Source organism: Paroedura picta, chromosome 4 (genome assembly GCF_049243985.1).
Source record: "Paroedura picta isolate Pp20150507F chromosome 4, Ppicta_v3.0, whole genome shotgun sequence".
Lineage (NCBI taxonomy): Eukaryota > Metazoa > Chordata > Lepidosauria > Squamata > Gekkonidae > Paroedura > Paroedura picta.
In genome coordinates, this window is record NC_135372.1 from 49,222,662 (window position 1) to 49,240,988 (window position 18,327).

Genomic DNA, 18,327 nt, shown 5'->3' on the forward strand with positions numbered 1-18,327 from the left:
TCACCCAAACCCTCCCACCAGATGTGACATCATCAGGCCCACTCCCACAGCTTAGGAAGTAACAGGACATAATTTTTTTCAGATGATTTATGAACAGAACCATGCCAGCACAATGGACTGGCTATCAGTCTGCTCTTCTTCACCAAAGAGTGCCCTTAGCTACAAATAGCAATTGTTAAAACTATCTTACTCTCTGTTAGGAGATAATTGAAGTCCCTTGATAAAGCCAAAGAGCAAAACACGTTGGGATTTATATAAAAGAATAAAGAAGAATGGAAGTTTGAAGACTCCATAGAAGTCATTTTTGTATATTTGAATTGCCATATTGGTATCCCAGTGCCTCTGTACTTGCCTTGAAATAAGGCTGGAGCAGGTGTGTGCCATTCTGTCACCCTCTCCCACAGTTAAGCTATAATGAGAGTACTTACCTCAGGGAGAGAATTACTCCCTGCGGGACCCCATAAGTCAGGGCATACTGCTGGGAGGTATTCTCCCCTATCACCACCCTCTGTCCCCAACCTTGGAGAAAGGGCTACAGCAATTTTAAGGTCATGTCCTGTACTTGCATGTTGGCTAAGTGTTAGGAATGTAGCCTGTGGTCTCAGCATTGAACGCTCCTGTAAGATCTAATAAAATCAGCAGCGCTGACCCTCCTAAATCCAGCTTTCTCCAGAGATCACCTGTAAGGGTGACCAGTGTCATTTCCACCTGGTGAACAGGCCTGAAGTAGGGTTGCACATTCCGGCGTGCTTCTGTGAGCATCGACGCCCGAGGTGGCCAGCGCCGTGGTGTGGAGGGGAGGGGTGCCGGCGCACCAACTGGCGCTCGCATGCAGGCACCGGCTGATGCGCCACTGCCGGCACCGCCACTCCGTGCCGCTGTGCTGGCTGCCTCGGGCTTTGGTGCTCGCCAAGGCAGCCACAGTGCGCTGGAGCACGCAACCCTAGCCTGAAGCTAGACTGGAAAGGATTAAGGGCCAATGTTTCCTCTGGAGACTGTATGATAGCTTTGGAACAGCTACTTTAAAAGCACGCAAATAACATTCATAATTTTGCATAAGCTGAAACCATTAGAATGCTTGTGCCAAATGGAACTGCCATTGGTTTAAAATAAAAATGAGTATGATTATTAAAAACCTTTCATTACAGTAATAATTGTTTCTATAATATTCTATAGTTTACAAACATTCTGAATATGAGATGTTTTAAAAAAAATATGGTAACACATTATTTTTTAAAAATTGTTAATTCTTATTAGGTACAAGGGCTAGTCTAGTTTACTGAAGAAGATGAATATTTTCCCTTTAGTTGCCCCACCATTGAGAAATTTATTTGTAAAATAAATGCAGTAAAAATGAGGAACTATACTACTATATGGCCATACTATAAAATATACCATGAGTATTTAAATTGCAACAGACTAATATAGAATATATGCTGCTAAATCTTTAAATACGTGATTTGCTGATAATTTTGTCCTTGTACTTCATGGCAGGATTCTTTCCTTAGAAAAATATAAATCATATAAAAACTTTAATAGTAAAAGTTGACTTTATAATATCATGGTTAAATTACTTCAAATAAATTTGCCATTACATAAGTTTATGTTAATTTACATTAGCAACTTGCATGGCCTCCTTTATATTGCTGCTATTTTTTTAATTAGTTCAAATCAAGTAATAGTTTTTTTCCCAATCAAATTCTTGAAATGTTTGTTTGGTGAAGATATTGTGACAGTGTTTTAAGACTTTGTTTATTAATTAAAGTATATTTCTGTATTTGCTACAGTGGGAACACCTTATTACATGTCTCCAGAGAGAATCCATGAAAATGGATACAACTTCAAATCTGACATCTGGTCCCTAGGATGTCTGTTGTATGAGGTAATATTGGTAAATTTTAATAAGCCTTATCTATTGATGTCTACTGTTTTTGAAAATGTTTCTCAGCCACTTTGTGCATTTTTTTGCTTCTATATTCTTTTAGTAATAAATAAATATGAAACAAAACCGGAAAAACAGAACCTTTTAATGCCAAAAATGGCAAAAGTTAAACAAAAAAAAATTCTGTCCTATAAATACAATTCATTTTCATCAAGATCTGTGAGACATATGAGAAAATGTGAGAAAATATGTAATGGATACATGCTAATGAAGTCGGTGCTCAGATGTCATGAAAAGCTGTAGTTGAATTTAGCCTTGCTGCAGACCACATTTTGTCATGCCCATGTGCTCTCCTTACTCCTCCGCCCCCTTCCTTCCATTCAGAATGCCATTGAGCTTTCTGGGCTTGAAAAGCTGTCAGGTTGCAAGCCAACTTCATTTTGCTCATGCTCTTAGTACTTTTGAACATCATGTGAAACAGGATTTTGTTTCAAGGGTTCTCATAATTGGGAGTCTCCTCATGGGAGGGAGGGAAGATATCAGGTAAAAGAGACAAATTGTGTTTCACTCATCATGGAAACTTTGTTTAATTACAGTTTGCCATGAGATCTAAATGCAGAAATGGTATTGGTAATACATCCTCCTTAGTAGCACACATTCAGCACCAAGGCTAGCTTGTCAAGATAATAGGTCTAAATGGAAACATTTCTCACACATCTAATGAACATGAAGTTTGTAGCCTGACTGACAAGGGTTATTTGACCTTTTATTGATTAAAAAAAAAACAACTTTGTAGCAAATGGAATCCTAGAAACATTGCAGTCTTAAATTTTCAGGGCATTCCTGATTTAAAATGTTGGATCTGATATGGGACAATACTCGTGTGCCTTTTAAGAGTTGCTTAGAATGCAGCTGTCAAAACCTTTACAACTGCACAGCTGTTAAAGGAATAATGTTATTGTTTGTATAGTTGATATATAGCAACCAAACCTCCTGAAGACCTGCAACAAAATAATACAGTGAGCTTCCATACACGCTAATTGCAGTGCCAACCATTCCTGTAGCTTAACATTAATTACACAGAAATCAACAAGATAACGAAGTTCAACTAAATCCTTTAGGACATGCACAGCTGCTTCTATGATTTCTCCCACTGGGTTCTACAACTGCAACCCAAATGTTCTCCAGAGGGGCCTTCCAAACTCAAAAGCATCCAGGTGAGGTAACAAACCACCTGCCTCCATGATTCAGCATAATTCACGCAAGTTCTCTATCAAAATAAACACTGGCCAGCATAAAATCTGTATTTGTGATTTATCAGTTTTGCATTACTTTGTGCTACATTTTTTTAAGTGCCAGAATAAGCTTCTAGGTGGTCTCATATAGAGAATGTGTTGTTCTGACTTCACCATGGTCCATTGTAATCCTACAACAACTATGTTCCTTCTGATTTTTCCAATATGAATTGCACATATGAGAACTATTCAGGAGAAATTTTAAAAAAATAATTTAATTTATAACCCACCACTTTTGTGACCATCCCATGGTGGCTAACAATAATATAACCCCCTCCATTAAAATTTAAAAAACCAGTACAACATACTGGTGGTGGACTAAAACCTCCATCCCATCCTTGCTCACATAACACCTTGAAGGGTTTATAGGGAGTAGCATATATCTTATTCGTTCGAGTGGGAGCCTAGATCTTAACAGCCCCAGCCTCAACCAAAGACTTGGGGGAAGAACTCCATCTTACAGATCCTGTGGAATTGTGTGAGCTCCGTCAGGGCCCTCAGCTCTCCTGGGAGCTCATTCCACTAGGCCCCTGGTCCCGGTCGAGGCCAGGTGAACTTCCCTCAGGCCAGGGATCTCCCGTAAGTGCTCTATGGGGGGCATAAGCAGCTAAGCTGTCCCTCAGATAAGTGAGCCCTGACCACAAATGGTCTTATAGGATCTATTTAATATTGATTCAGTCAACTATCAAAAACATTACATGAGTCAAATTGATACTGCAATAGAGGACTTTCAAACTGTCCTTGACTATCACCCTTGTATATTTGATATTCTGAGTGATATGAATCTATTGGTTTTTTAAAGACAATCAGTAAAACAAATTGTCTGGGGCCTTAGATATTTACTTTTATGTAGGTTACATTTATCAGGTGGAAATGACTAGAAGTCCTGGGATTATATTTTAAATACCATTGGTAAATTGGAGCTGTGGTTCTGATTTTGGAGATCTTGTAGAAGAATTTAGGCACTAATCTAGAGAGGCGGTTTTGCACCTCTGCAACAATTTATGTGCGCTCAGTGGTCTTTTTCTGTTACAGCAGATTCCTCTACTGTATAGTAGGCCACTTTTGGATCTAGTCTTTGTTGGAGGCCTATCTATCAAAGGAGGAAAAAATCCTTTATCTATAGATCTTCTCATGTTACTTTTCCTATATAGGTTTTAAGAAATAATTTAATAAATGCTCTGAAAATCAAATAAAATGGCCTATGAAAAATTTCCTTTGCACATCTGTAAGACTCACCATGGGAGTTCTGTGAAGTAGAGCTTTCTTTGATGCATTCACTCATAACATTTATGCATTTCATTAACAACGCGTTCTTTTTTAATCTTAATTCTCACTGTAATGCAGTAGAGAACTTTTGCATATAATTGGAATTGATCAGGAAGCCATATAATCAGGTATCTAGATTTTCCCCTTTCTGTTTATATTAAGTGGAATAGTTTCTGTTTTACTGACTTTACAAACATGGCTTCAGTTGTATAAGTCTGGATGTATAAGAGCAACTTAGCAAACATATCCATTTTGTTTGACTGTCAACATACTTCACTCACTTGAAATGCATTCAGTCATAATTCTGTAGAATGAAATTACAGTGATTCTGATTCTTTCTAGTAGAACAAAGTAAATCTTGGTATCTTCGAAAATCAGTTCAGCCTAGCAACTCAATTTTAGCTAATTAATTAATGTAATTAACAACAATAAAAATATTTAAGCAGAAGCATACATTGATGGTGATGATATATTGGATTGGATTTTTAATTGCATTATTTCCCCTGCATGTATACTGTCAAGTCCATTTCAATTTTTTTTCCAGTAGGTTTATATTTAAAGTTCCATTTATTCACAACCTCTCCAAATTAGCCAAAAGAACTCTTGGAACTTGTTCATGAGATCTCCATACAGTCCCTAATGACCTTTCCATGAAATCATCATTTAATATTTTAATTCAGTGCTTAATTTCTGGCAGTTTAATTAGATTTTCAATGAAATTTGTTACTTTCTATCCCTTCCTATAGTATAGTGTATCATTTATGATTTTAACAATTATAGCCTCACCTTATTACTAAGATTTTTAAAGGTTCATTTTAAACTCAGAATATTAGCCTTTCAAATATTCCTGAGACATATTAAATATCCTCTAATCACTGGTTTTAATTGATATGCAACAAAGTAGACTTTACTAATTAAAATCAAGATGCCATGCTTTCGCTACATGGACCTTTACATGGAAAAGTAGGTTTTACACATTTCCTTTATTGTTCAGCGCAGCAATTGCATCCTTACAGGGTCGTAGGTTGGTGGCTTACAGTTCCCAAAAAAAAGAGAGAGAGAGTGAGGGAGAGAGAGCGCTGCCACCAGCCCTGAAGACAGACAGTGGGCTTTCGTCCCTCAGACACCCCCAGAATACTAATCAGGGAAGTCAGACCCTGGAGGTCAGGGAGCAAGTCAATCATTCTAGCGATCGTCTCAGTGTGGAGGATCAAATTAGCCTGAAAAATTCAGCTGCTGGGAGGAGAGGGCGAGCAGCTGTCAGGGGCAGCAGCGAGATGCACTAATGAACCAGATGAATAGTGCAAAAGCTTGAAAATAAAAACAGGACAGTTGACATTTTTCATCTGTCAAAGCAGGAGATGCATGAAAATATAGTATTCCTGTTTTAACTCCTTAGGGGACATTCAGCTTTTCCCTCTCTCTTTCTCTCTTTTAACGCTCTGCAGCATTCAAACAAAAGTACTTTTTAATGAACACCTAGTGTACCAGCAATGACTATCTTTGCATTTATTTTGAATTTCTGCATATGAGCAGATTCTGTTATTGGAATTCCTAACTTTGATTTTTTGTCTCACTCTTTAAAAATATATGGTACAAGTTATGTTTGTTTCAAGATTTAATATTATGGGAGGAATATAGTTGAAAAAAGCGGGGTTTTTCCTTCAGAACCCACCACATCCCTTATTTTTGTGAGGTATAAAACTGAGCAGAGTATTTATGATTCCTAATTAGTATACACAGCTGTGATGGGGGGGTGTATTGTTGTCATGCTCTAGTGTTGTATTTCTCTTGGAATTTTCCTCACCAGAGTGTCCTTTTATTAGCGTAGTCTTGCTAAGACTATGGCCATGAAGGAGTTAACATTCTATCTGGAAGACCACAAGACAGATGAGAGCCATTTTCAGCTTGTCCTGTCCCTGCTGAAGCTCACTGAGTAGCACAGCATGGACTAGCGTGTTTCACACACACTCTGCCTGTCTGGGGAATGTACACATTGTCCTTCCAAAATCAAACTTATTAGCACATGTAGAAAAGGGTGACTGACTTTGGGGCAGCGCTGCACTCCAAGCAGTACTCATGCTGCTTTGGTTCAGAGACTTAAGGGGTTTAGAAGCCAATGCAAACATTTTTTTTCCTTCCTACAAATCCTTTCAAAGTTGGGAAATTTCATCACGGTATTTGTTTGCCTTTGAAATGTCAGGTTCTAACATGGTCCTGAAATAAGTATTAGATGTATTAATGACGTTTTAAAGTTGCTCCCTTTTTTCCTGGGGCGGGGGGGGGGGAGAACACCTTACAAAATAGCTGAAATTTGTTGTTGTCTGTGTAGCTGTACATGTGATTACACTATATCTGTTGGATTTCAGTGGGATGGAATACATGCCACTAACTGCAGATTTTCAGACTGTATCCTTTATGTGTAACAGAGAAAAGGGGTCCTGGTCTTAAATTTAAATGTTCTCTTTTTTTGCATTGGGCTAAAGAGATAGTGAAATCCTATTAAAGTGGACCAGATACTACAAGTCAGATAGAGGACATAAGGTAGTTAGAAACTGAAGTACCAGAGATTAACATTTCTGAAACTAGGACACAAAAATCTGTCTATTTATCCAGGAAGGTATCAAGATAGATAGGGTATCCAGCTTCCGGATGGTTCCAGAAAAGCAACTGGGACTCAGGTCAACATGGACAATGTAGGGAAATGTGCATATCCCTTTAAACAATACCCATAAGGAGATCTTTTATTACTTGGTATTCTTTTTAAACTGCTCTAAATGCTAGAACTGTGATAGGGTTGAAATTCAGGGTTGTTTTGCTGCTGCTGTTGTAATTTTAGATCATGCGGATTCATTGTACCATGCTTTGGTATATTTGAAACATAACTGGGTATTTAGGATGAAATAAGGCCAGGATCCAGAGGGCTACTTTAGGCACGCCTAAGGGCCTGCACACACCCTGTAGGCTTTCCAACACTTTTCTTAGAATACCGTACCACATCATAAAGCTCTTTTGAAAGACCCCTCAGCTCTAGAAGTAGTTTAGGTTGTTGCATAGCGTAGAGAATTGTTTTTGAGAAACACAAGGAAGCCATTTCAAAGTTGTATGGAACCAGGCCAGAATTTCCATTGATTGGTAACTATAAAACAGCATTTTAACACTTTCTTTGTTTGCTGATTGATGACTACAAAGTCAGCATTTGTTTATAATAATCCGGTTCGAAAACTAATCTTAATTGATTTGCCTCTATAATAAAAGTTGCCCAGGAATAAATACAATTGCTGACAGCAGAACAGAAAAGAAGATGTGGTATTTGTCGAATTTAAATGTATATTGGACTTAAATAAACAAAAGGTATGGTTTCTTGAAAATGTCTTAAAAGGAACTAAATATTTTTGGTTATATTTGTGTTTTTGTTTCTTTTGCAAACAGATGGCTGCATTGCAAAGTCCATTCTATGGTGACAAAATGAACTTGTACTCTTTATGTAAAAAGATAGAACAGTGTGACTATCCACCCCTTCCATCAGATCACTATTCGGAAGAAGTGAGTAATTTTTCTTTTTTGTGGGCTTATTGGGAGCACCAGAAGAGATGCCCCTTTTTAAAGAAAAGTTTCTTATTTGTCCTGGAATCTTGGGTACCAGCCACAACTCGGTGTGCAGTTCTTATTCATTTCAGTACAGCTTGTGCAGGAGAATTTGTCCATTTTGAGCAACAGGAACTTGTTCTGATCCTTGCAAGTTGAGAAACTGGCATGCTGTAAACTTGGTTGTAGGTGTGAAGCGCATTTCTAAGCGACTCAAGTGCTAGCAAAGACCGCTGCAACATAATTGTTGCCATTTGACTTACCTGTATCTTCTTTTGTGATTGTGATCCTGTGCTAGGGATTAATATTTAAGGAACACTGTGGAAGAGAAATCACTTTAAATGGATGCTGTTAACCCTTAGTACCTTAGGTTTGGCTTGCTACACCATAGTAAGCAGTTGCTGTTCCAAACCTATGTTCTTTATAAAGACATGATCCTATGCTTTTGAGAATCTTCTGAGATAATTATCCTGTGGCAATCTACAGGCTCCAAATAACTTTCCAATAATTTGGAAATAGAATTTCCATCTGTTCATTATGTTTTAAATGTCAGAATTGATCTGGTCAGACAGCAGTCAAACAAAAAATAACAGATCTGCACTCTTGTAAAAGTCCTCCTAAGCCACAAAAGGATGCACAGGAAAATTAGTTTTCTAATTGTCACATTATAAACATACCCCTTACTATGGGAACACAAATGACATGATCCTTCCTTGCTACAGGAAGGATGCTTATGAAGGTGTACTTACAGGGCATACAACAGAGCAGTGTTTCCTTTCCCAAGTTATATGCACAGGTGCTTCATCATATCATTAAAGAGTGGGAGCAATTCCTATATACTTGGCCAGCTGCTTTGCTTGCTCAAGAACTATGTGCTCAACATTCTCATTTCATGTGATGGCCTTGTATGAGCCCATCCATGCACTCCAAAGGTGTGAGAGAGATGGATAGACAGGTCTCTGCTATGCCCTGTGGGGATCCCTCTGCACTGTAGGTGCTGCACCCACGTGGAGAACAAATGGGCCATGACAGTGGTGATCTCAGACCACACAACTGTCCTCCGTGTCAAAAGTGGTGTTAGTAATCATTCTGTCTGCATTGAAGAGTTTTTTTTTTAAGTGGGACATTTTGAATGTTGAACACTTTAAATACCTTATTGTTAACTAATGCAAATGGACATATATGTATATCTGTTCACGTGTCTATTGAAGCATTCTACTCAAGGTTAGGCAAGGTAGAATAACAGCAACTCCTGCAGCTGCAAACCAACAAAGAGGCTATAGCAAGTTATTCTAGTTACATGAATTAAAGATTATGTTGAAACGCACATAAACGTCCTCTCTGAAATATGTTTTGTAAGTATTAAAGCCTTGCACTGCTTGGGTTACAGAATGGGAAGCAACTTGTAGTTCTAGTCCAAGAATCTCTCATTTCTCACTGTTTTGATAATTAATAAATATTGCAGACCAGGACTTGTTGGCCTTTGAAAAAATGTCTTTGTCGTATATAGTATGACCATTCTTATAATTCTATTATGTTTAAGTAAAGAGGATCCTTTTTTGAAAGAAAGAAAGAAAGACCATTATAAGGTGAGATACTCCTATCCAGTAGGCAGCGCATGCAACATACTCTTAATGTGGTTTTCCCAATTAGCTGATTTTCAGTGGCCATTTTTAATTATTATGTTTTTGCGGAATATAAATATGGCACTTCATATAGGCAACTTCAGAACCGGAGGCCTAGAAATACAGTAGGGTGTGAACAATAATGCAAAATGATAGCGAGAATGTCAGGGGCTGTTCTTTGTTGTGTCATTCATGCTGTCTTCCTTTTTCCACGAAGCGCATGAATATTTCACGTATCTGCATCCTCATCCTCTATTCTTCTTGACTAATTTTCAGACTGTCTGAATTTGCATTTCACATGGTAGCTGATTAGGAGATGCCGAGTGCAGCAGTGAAGCCTCAGCAGGCGGTTGCCATGGTGACCTTCAGCAGGATTTTAATGATGATACCACTAGTGGTTCGTTGAAGTCGGCCTGCCTGCAGGGCTACTTCACTGCAGCTAAGTGTGAAGTTGGATATATGGATTCTCAGCCAAGGGGCAAATATCAAAGTCCGGCCCGAATAGAAGGTCTTGGTACTGGGAAAGGGAAATAGATTCTACCTTTGGTTTTACAGTGTCTCTTTTTTTACTTATTCTGCATAGTTTTCGGGGGGGGGGGAGTGTCACAGAACAAATATGTTTCCTTCAGTTAGGAATTGAGGGGTTTACTTTTAAAAACCTTTGTTTTTAAATATAATTTTGCCTTATAACAGCCTCATAGAAAGAAGGATATATTTTCTGTCATAAATATGGATATAATTCCTTAACAAAATAAGTAAAAGACATATGTACCATTTGACGAGTGGATAAATTATTGCTTTAATCAGTTTTGTCACCTGAAAATCATGTCTGAAGTAAAACTTTTAAAAATAATGGGAATATATGTAAAGATTTCTTTCTCTGTCTCTCATAATATAGTTTTAAATTTTGAGAGTCTTGTACAGACTTGGAACTGCAGAACTAAAGGCTAAAGTTTATCTGTCAGAATGCAGCAGTATCCTAAAGATTTTTTCTAGAAAATTTAGACTTCAAACTGTTATCCAGGTTGAAAAGTGCACTCCACTGAGCAGTTGAGTTCAGGGATCACTGAACAATGAAATCCACTTGAATATTTTATGTGAATAAATTTGAAGAAGGAATAAAATCGCTTTGCATATATTTTAAAACTAATGACAAAATAGCTTTAAGATCTGTTTTATTACATACTTTCTGTTATTTGTGTTTTTGTTTGTTTCACTATTAATTGATCTTGTTTTGAGCATTTTCCCTAACTTACAGGGAGTCCTTATGGATCAAACTTCCACAATGGGCCTGTTGTTATTGATTAGAAAGCCCTGTATTTACAGCCTGTAGTATAGTTAATTTAGTACTTTAAGTGCAGATAGCAGAAATGCAGGCTGCTGCTGCTTCTTCTTTTGCTTGTGATATGACTTGTGATACCAGTCACCCTTCTCACACTTTCTCTTGCAAGTCATTATCACACACAGTGGCTTTCTATTGTGAAAATCCTGTCTCTGCCTTGCTTTTACTCTGCTTCTCCAACAGTTCCATTTGTTCCTTTAGACCCAGTGCAGTAGCAGCTTGTCTTTTCTTTTTTTTAACTCCTGAGCAGTTAGAATCCTATACCAAGCGGTTATTTTCTCTACATTGTAAAACAGCATAGCTACTGAACTGAAGGACAGTTTCAATATACATTTCAATATAGCTTCAGTTTACCAAAGCCCATAATAACTACACATATTTCAAGGACTGCAGCCTGTATTCAGTGCAGATTAGTCCCCCCTTTTTTTTTCCTTCAATGTTTTTGATTTGAATAGCAAACTGATGGGGGCCAGTTTTCTTCTGTAAAGCTACCTGTTTGGTGTACTTCTTTTGCATATAAAGAGATAGATATTATTCAGATAAATAGATGTTCTACAAAATGAGTACACTAAAAGCTTTGTTATCAGGTGCTTAATTATGCAGAACACTCCATTAACTGTGAGCAACCGGAAGACAAGCTCCTCATACCCATGCTTCTTCAGGCATGTACACAGCCCACTCCTACTTCTCCAGCTGCCTACCTCAGGCCATTGTGTGACTTCTGTCAGGCAGTGATGCCAGCAGATAATCAGCCCTTGGTGCCTTGAGGTTCAAGAAAGCTTCAGCGTATATGATCGGGGGGGGGGGGTTCTGCCAATGGAGGCTGTTGCCATGGCCTTCCCATTGGTGTGGTTTTTTGTTGCTGTAGATTCTGCTGGTTAAGGAGTGGGGCAAAGCAATAAGCTTGGATATCTGGCATATTTGATTAACTCCATGAATGCCAGTCACTCTATATCAGGGGTAGTCAAACTGCGGCCCTCCAGATGTCCATGGACTACAATTCCCATGAGTCCCTGCAAGTGAATTCTGGCAGGGGCTCTTGGGAAATGCAGTCCATGGACATCTGGAGGGCCGCAGTTTGACTACCCCTGCTCTATATGAATGCATGCTGGCTCTGTCATGATGATAATCCACCAGATGAGGTCTGCCAAGGGTGACTTTGGGCTCCTTTGTACAAATTTCTATAATGATATTGTGGAAGAATTTACCAGTGATGAGTTTGTACACCCCTTTCCAAGTTCACAGTTCTCTTTAAGTGCTGATTACGGTCATTCTAAACTGATCTAAGCTGCTAACGTGGTTTTTGGAATCCGACAGGTCAGAATACTCAGAAAAATAAGGAAGAGTCCATACATACATGTTCATTTATTGGCAGTGATGATTTGCATATGTTAATGAGCCCTCATGGTTTTAAATCACCACATATTGAGCTTTCAGATCACTCTCTCTCCTCAATGTATTCTTGTGTTTCCAGCAGATACTGTTAACAGTTTTGCAGAATGTCCTGAAGTGTTGTGTAATCAAATGATGGATTGAAGTTATTTATTTCATTTGTTCATTTAGTTTGTTTCCCCCCCCCCCATGCCATGGCAACCCAAAGCAGCCTACCTTTTTCTCCTGTATAACACTTTATCCTTACAACAACTCTCTGAGTATGTTGCACAGGGAGTATATTTCAGTCCCAAAGTCACTCAGCAAGCAAATATTGTACATACCAGTGTGAACCAACCAGAAAATGAGATGAATTTTACATTCATGGTCCTGCTTAAAGTGAATGAGATGATATAGACATCTTTCCTTCGCCTCTGCTTAGATATATACAGACCACCTGGGTTCTCTGGGCAAATATCACATTGTGGTGAGGCCTCATACATGCACTTCCTTCCCCTTTTAAATTAAAAGTACCATGCATATCAAGCATTGGTTCCTTGAGCACTGACATGAATCGTCCATTTCACAAAGGAAAGTATCTGAGAGGTGGAGATTGTGGATGAGTTGCACCTCACCATACAAGAATGCTGCTGGCCTTAGTGAATGTGTGATCCAGGGATCATTCTTTAAACAAAACTCCCCCCCCCCCCATTATGCTGTATGGGAGCAGAACTCAGTGCTGGTTTGACATTCTAGATCTTGTCCTTTATCTAGAATGAGTTGTTCAGAGCTCTTTAGTATCATCTGTTGTCCTGGGTGTGAGCCAAAATAGATGCCTTATCCCCCAAGCTCTAGCAATGTTCCACTTTTATACTGGCATGGACATGACTCCTAAAAGTTGACTCTACAAATCTTCTCTAGAACAACAGAATAATGATTTCCATAGGAACTTGTGTGTGAAGATCAGTTTCTCATTTGCAAAGGAAGGATTCAGTGATCTCCCCCTCCCCCCAGACAAAAATGTAGTTATAATGAAAAGAAAGAAAAAAATGGGGCAAAAAGAAAAGGATCTTTAATAGTTGAATAAGCCCTACATGTTTTGTGTTCAGCTTCATCGAGGGAATATACGTTTCAATTCTGATTCCATATTAAGAACTGAAAAGGGATTTAAAAGTATGTTCCCCCTGATAAGCTGAACACGAAATGCATATGGGTTATTTGACTATTAAACATCCTTTTCTGTTTGCACTGTTTTTTTCTCTTCATTTTGCCTTGGTGCAGCCCCCATTTCTTTTCGTTCATTATAATGAAAAGCCACTACCTTGGGTATCCAATAGGACCTCGTACACTTTTTCCCCAGTTTACTCTGGGGCTAATTGGCTGATCCTGTCCGCCTGTGTGTGTGCTTTCACATACAATCAATCTCTGCATGCCTTGCATGCAAATACATTTTGAAACTCCTACAAGGTTGGAGTGTCAGGTGTGGAGAAGCAGGACTTGCCTCCATCACAACAATATTGCTAATGCTCCTTTATAATGTGTCATCAATTTACTTTTACAGGAAAAAGTTAACTTGGGAAAATAACTGGAACGGCAGCTCAGTTGGTCATTTGTGGTGGCCCTAATGTCCAAAGATAGGTTTTATTCTGTATTAACATGGTGCTGGATTTGTGGCTCACTGAGCTCAGGAAGAGTCTCTTAAACTCAAGCCTTTTCCAACCAATCTAAGCCAAGGCCTTCACAGCTGCTGTGTTCATTTCGACAGTGATGGTAAATGTCTGGGCTCCACATAAGTGACATTTTAATGTTTTAAATCTAGATTCTTTGCCATCACAGTGGTTTCCAAACAGTGTGTTGCCTGTGTCAGAGTTGTGGTTTAGGGTGGTGTTTTTTTTTTGTCCCTATTTATGACTTGAGGGACACTATTTTTTTTTCTTACTTGGAGACTACAAACCTGTTAAAGTGAAAAGAAATGTGTCCCGCTGCTCCCTACTACCAGGCTAAGCTCCAGGCAAAATACTGTCATTTGTGCTAAGTTCACAGAGGAGGTTAAGGAGAATAAGCAGAGCCGAAGGAGGATGCTGTTCAGGGATGCAACAGGAGCCTCTCCACCCCCAGCTTAGTTACTGTCCCAGTCTGCCTTCAGTAGAGCGAGCTGGTCATCTCATACCTGACAAGAATATATTGCTCTCCTAGCAGCTCAGCTCAGCCTAATTCACATTAGAATCCCCTGGGCCTGGCAAATGCTACTGATGCGATGAGCTCATGTTAATAGGATAGCTTCCCAGCTTCAAGGAACAGGCAAAACAATTATAATCAGGTATCAGGCTATTCCATTAGAGATGGTCAGCCTTCTGCACAGGTTTCTTTCCAAAGAAAGTGCTGCCCATTGTGTGTTTTTAGAATATATGCTTTAAGGTCATCACATGTGTCAGAGATGGGAGTCGTAATTTTATCTCCAACATGTGCTTCAGATATTCTTAGATATTCAAAAGGCAGTATGCCTTGCTTTTGGCCCCCATGGCCATGAAGGTTTATGTCATCTTCCCAGTGTTTCAGTTCTCAGTGTCTGCAGCCTTAGCAGTTCAGCTACAAGCCCTTTTGCTGGTTAGCTACTCAAACTAGAAAGCAATTTGTTTGCTTCATACGACTCGTATACAAAACTGTTTTAAAATTACTAATGTTATCATGGGGAGATTGAAGTAAAGGGGAGTTTGAAATATCCAGCCAACATTCCGCATTGCAACCTCTTGCATATATTGGGTGCTAAAAATCACGGGCATGAGCCATTTCCAAGGCAGGCATAGGACTTTGCTTAGCCACAGAAGACGGACTGTGTTCCTGGCCTATTCAGTGTGGAAGTCTGAAGTTTGATCGCCCGTTTCACAAGGCTGGTTTATACATTAACCTTGTTAGAGGGCTCAGAAAGCAAACGTATGGAGTATAAAACTTACTTTTATATAAATATGTCACCATCCAGCATAGATTTACACCTCTTAAATCCAATAAGAAAGACTATAACCTCCCTTAGCCTTGGTTTGGATTGAAGCTTGTATGTGTTTCTTATATTCAGTTACTGCCCAGTATCTGCCCCCAGCCTCAGTCCAAAGCTTCAGTTCAATAGAGTCCAATGTGACTCTTCTGCTTTAAGATAACGATATGCAAATTCATTGCACAGCGGCATAGTATCATTATGTCGGGGATTGGGTTGAAAAATACTATAACTGTCTGGAAGAATATCGCGTGTATAAGAATGTGCACTTTCAGTAGCATTTGTTATTGCCATATCGTTGTAGTTCCCAGTATTACAAATTAAAGAACCAAAATAGAGGGAGGCTGAGACCTGGTGGCATTGTTATTTTCATTTTTGTTTCTTTACATGTTACATATCTCTTTTTTTCCAGCTGCGACAATTAGTTAACATGTGCATTAACCCCGATCCAGAAAAGCGACCAGACGTCACCTATGTTTATGATGTAGCAAAACGTATGCATGCACTCACTGCGAGCAGCTAGAAGGCACATCGAGTTCTGAAGAGGATACAACTAACCTTGCAATTTCCAAGCATTGTTGCAGAAACTGTCTTCCACCTTGACTTCCATCTGCTACCCAAAGTTTTGCTATTTGCAGTTAGCACATTTAACAATTTTGTTACAGAAGTGTTACTTTAAAATATATTTTTTAAAGGTTTGTTTGTAGAATACAAAAGTTCTAAATTGACAAGCAGGAGCAGAAAACTGGCAAGCTCTAATGTCTTTGGGAAATGTTGGCAATTTCATAAACAGTATTCCACGAATTTCTAAAATTGTATGACTTCCTGCTGTTCAGTTCTATATAGCTGAATTGCTGTTTTGTTTGTTTACTATAAGCAACTCTTGAATCAGTTCCTCTGTTTTCCATAATTTATAGAAGTGATGAATCAGCACAATTAGTGAATTTATTGTTCATTAGTGAATTTATTGTTACCTTATCCCCCCCTTTCCCCTGGAGGCAATTAATTAATAGGAATATTAAATGAGTTATGTAGTTTACAGTTTTGCTTGTCAAGATAAAGTAGATAGAAACCATTTATTGGCTGTTGAACTTTAACACAGCTGCTGAATGTGAAAGGATGCTTTTTAGAGAAATTGTCCAACACTGAAAAAGGATCCTGTTGAACTTTTGTTTCTTTACCTTTGCACAGCATCCTAATCCCCACCTTTACAAAAATCATACTTATGTCTTATGGAGGAGAATAGTGCAAATATATAGAATTTAGGACCCTGGATCATTCCCACAATCATTAGTTTTCAAGACTGAGTTCCACAGGGTTAAGTAGTTCCAAACATTTTCTCCTGCTTTTCAAGACAAAGCTCTCATTCTTAACTCTTCTGCTGAAATCATTCGGCTTTACACATGCTTAGATTAAGAGTTAATTATGCCCACTTTTTATTACACTCCCAGTGCAATCCTATGCAGTTTTATGCCCTTCTAAGAGATAACTAACTGCATAGGATCGCACTTTGTGTACAGAGTTATGTAAGTTCTTATGGCTGTGATTCAGCTCTTCTCATTGAGATGTAATTTGTTTCCAAAGGCTGTCATTCTGTGCCCTTCTTCCAACATTTTCTTAAAGAATATTTTGGATGATTTTGCATGTTACTTTGGCAATTTTAAAAGGTGATTTATACCTATAAATGGAACGGTTGCTTTATAGAAGCTGTGTGAGAATGCACACGTACATGTGACAACTGTTCCATGGGGGAAATGATGTACGTGTTAACGTACCCCATGTGGATCAGAAACCCAAAGGTGACTTTCTCTACCACATTGTAAACTGGCAACAGGAATGTATTGCAGACATAAAGAGCTGAACCTCATCGTAATAGGCAATCCATGTGGTTGGCAAACTTTTATAAGAATAGCCTTTTATAATGAAGGCATCTGCTTTCTAAATCACCTATGTGTATGTATTTTGTATGAATTAAACTTAGAAAACATCATTTTGTTCCTTGAAAAGAGTTAGCTTAAGTTTGAGGTTTAAACATAGAGATCTATTTTATACAGTAGCTGTAATCGTTTAAACTAGAGTCAGGTGAAGTTCATGGGCATAGGAATGAATAATTTTTCTTGTTTTTTTTTTTAGTGAAAGCACTATTTTCTAATCACAGAGTTCAATGTCTATGGAGCTGTAGTCTCTCAAAATATTGGGAGTACCTTGAAGTTTCAAATTGGATCTTTGATAGTGTGGCATGGTAACAGTATCACTTGCAAAGAGAGAAAACCAGTTAGAAATGCTGCAGTATTTCTTTGTAAATAGTAAACTCAGATCTTTTATTAATTCACCATGCAGTCAGTCATTCGTGTCACTTTCTTTGGTTGCACTCATTAGAAAAGGATTAGTAAGACGTATAGAAATGCTCCTCCCAGTGCAACTGCTGATGTGCTTCCTAAATGGCACTTGCTGCTCCTGTGGAGCCTATTGGGATTGGCTATGGATGCACAGCCTCTGTAGCACTACTTTAAAAAAAATTAAGGCAGTGTTGCTGAGCTACATATGTAGCATGTTTCTCTGGTATGATATAAGGGCCAGTAGGTAAAAAATTAGAAGGAAGAGTCAGATGTTTAGTATCCATAGCACCAACATGCCATAAAAAGACTTACATGCAGTTGATTTTCCCCTCTGGGCTCAGAACTCCCTCCCAAGCTGAAATCAGAGTAGCATTGTGGTATGTTCACACATCCTCATTCCCATTCTAGGTAGGACATGTTTAACCAGCTGGAGGCAGTGAGCTAGATCCAAGCCTTGCATTCCATTGTTGGAAGGGCACTCGCTTTGGCAGCCAGGCATATTGCTGTTCCTGGGGTATTTTGAACCAGACCACAGTGTTGAGGTGGGGGCTGTAGCAAGATGAGGAGCAAAGGTTCCCAGAGCTCGAGTGGAGCAAAACTCACAGTGCTTTCGATTCTGTCCAG

The 18,327-nt window shown here is 38.7% G+C and overlaps 1 protein-coding gene across 4 annotated transcripts in view; it reads left to right on the forward strand.

The window, feature by feature from the left end:
* The window catches only part of NEK7 (NIMA related kinase 7), a 78,137-nt gene extending 60,445 nt beyond the window's left edge, over positions 1-17,692 (forward strand). For 3 of the 4 annotated variants that reach the window (XM_077332756.1, XM_077332757.1, XM_077332758.1), the window contains 3 exons: positions 1,788-1,882; positions 7,879-7,992; positions 15,777-17,692. In XM_077332756.1, coding sequence (XP_077188871.1) covers positions 1,788-1,882; positions 7,879-7,992; positions 15,777-15,887 — 320 coding nt within the window. In that variant the 3' untranslated portion in view covers positions 15,888-17,692. Of the gene's footprint in view, positions 1-1,787; positions 1,883-7,878; positions 7,993-9,935; positions 11,973-15,776 lie in introns of those variants that run through there. The other variant, XM_077332759.1, reaches the window with a different exon arrangement.
* Positions 17,693-18,327: the final 635 nt, after the last annotated feature.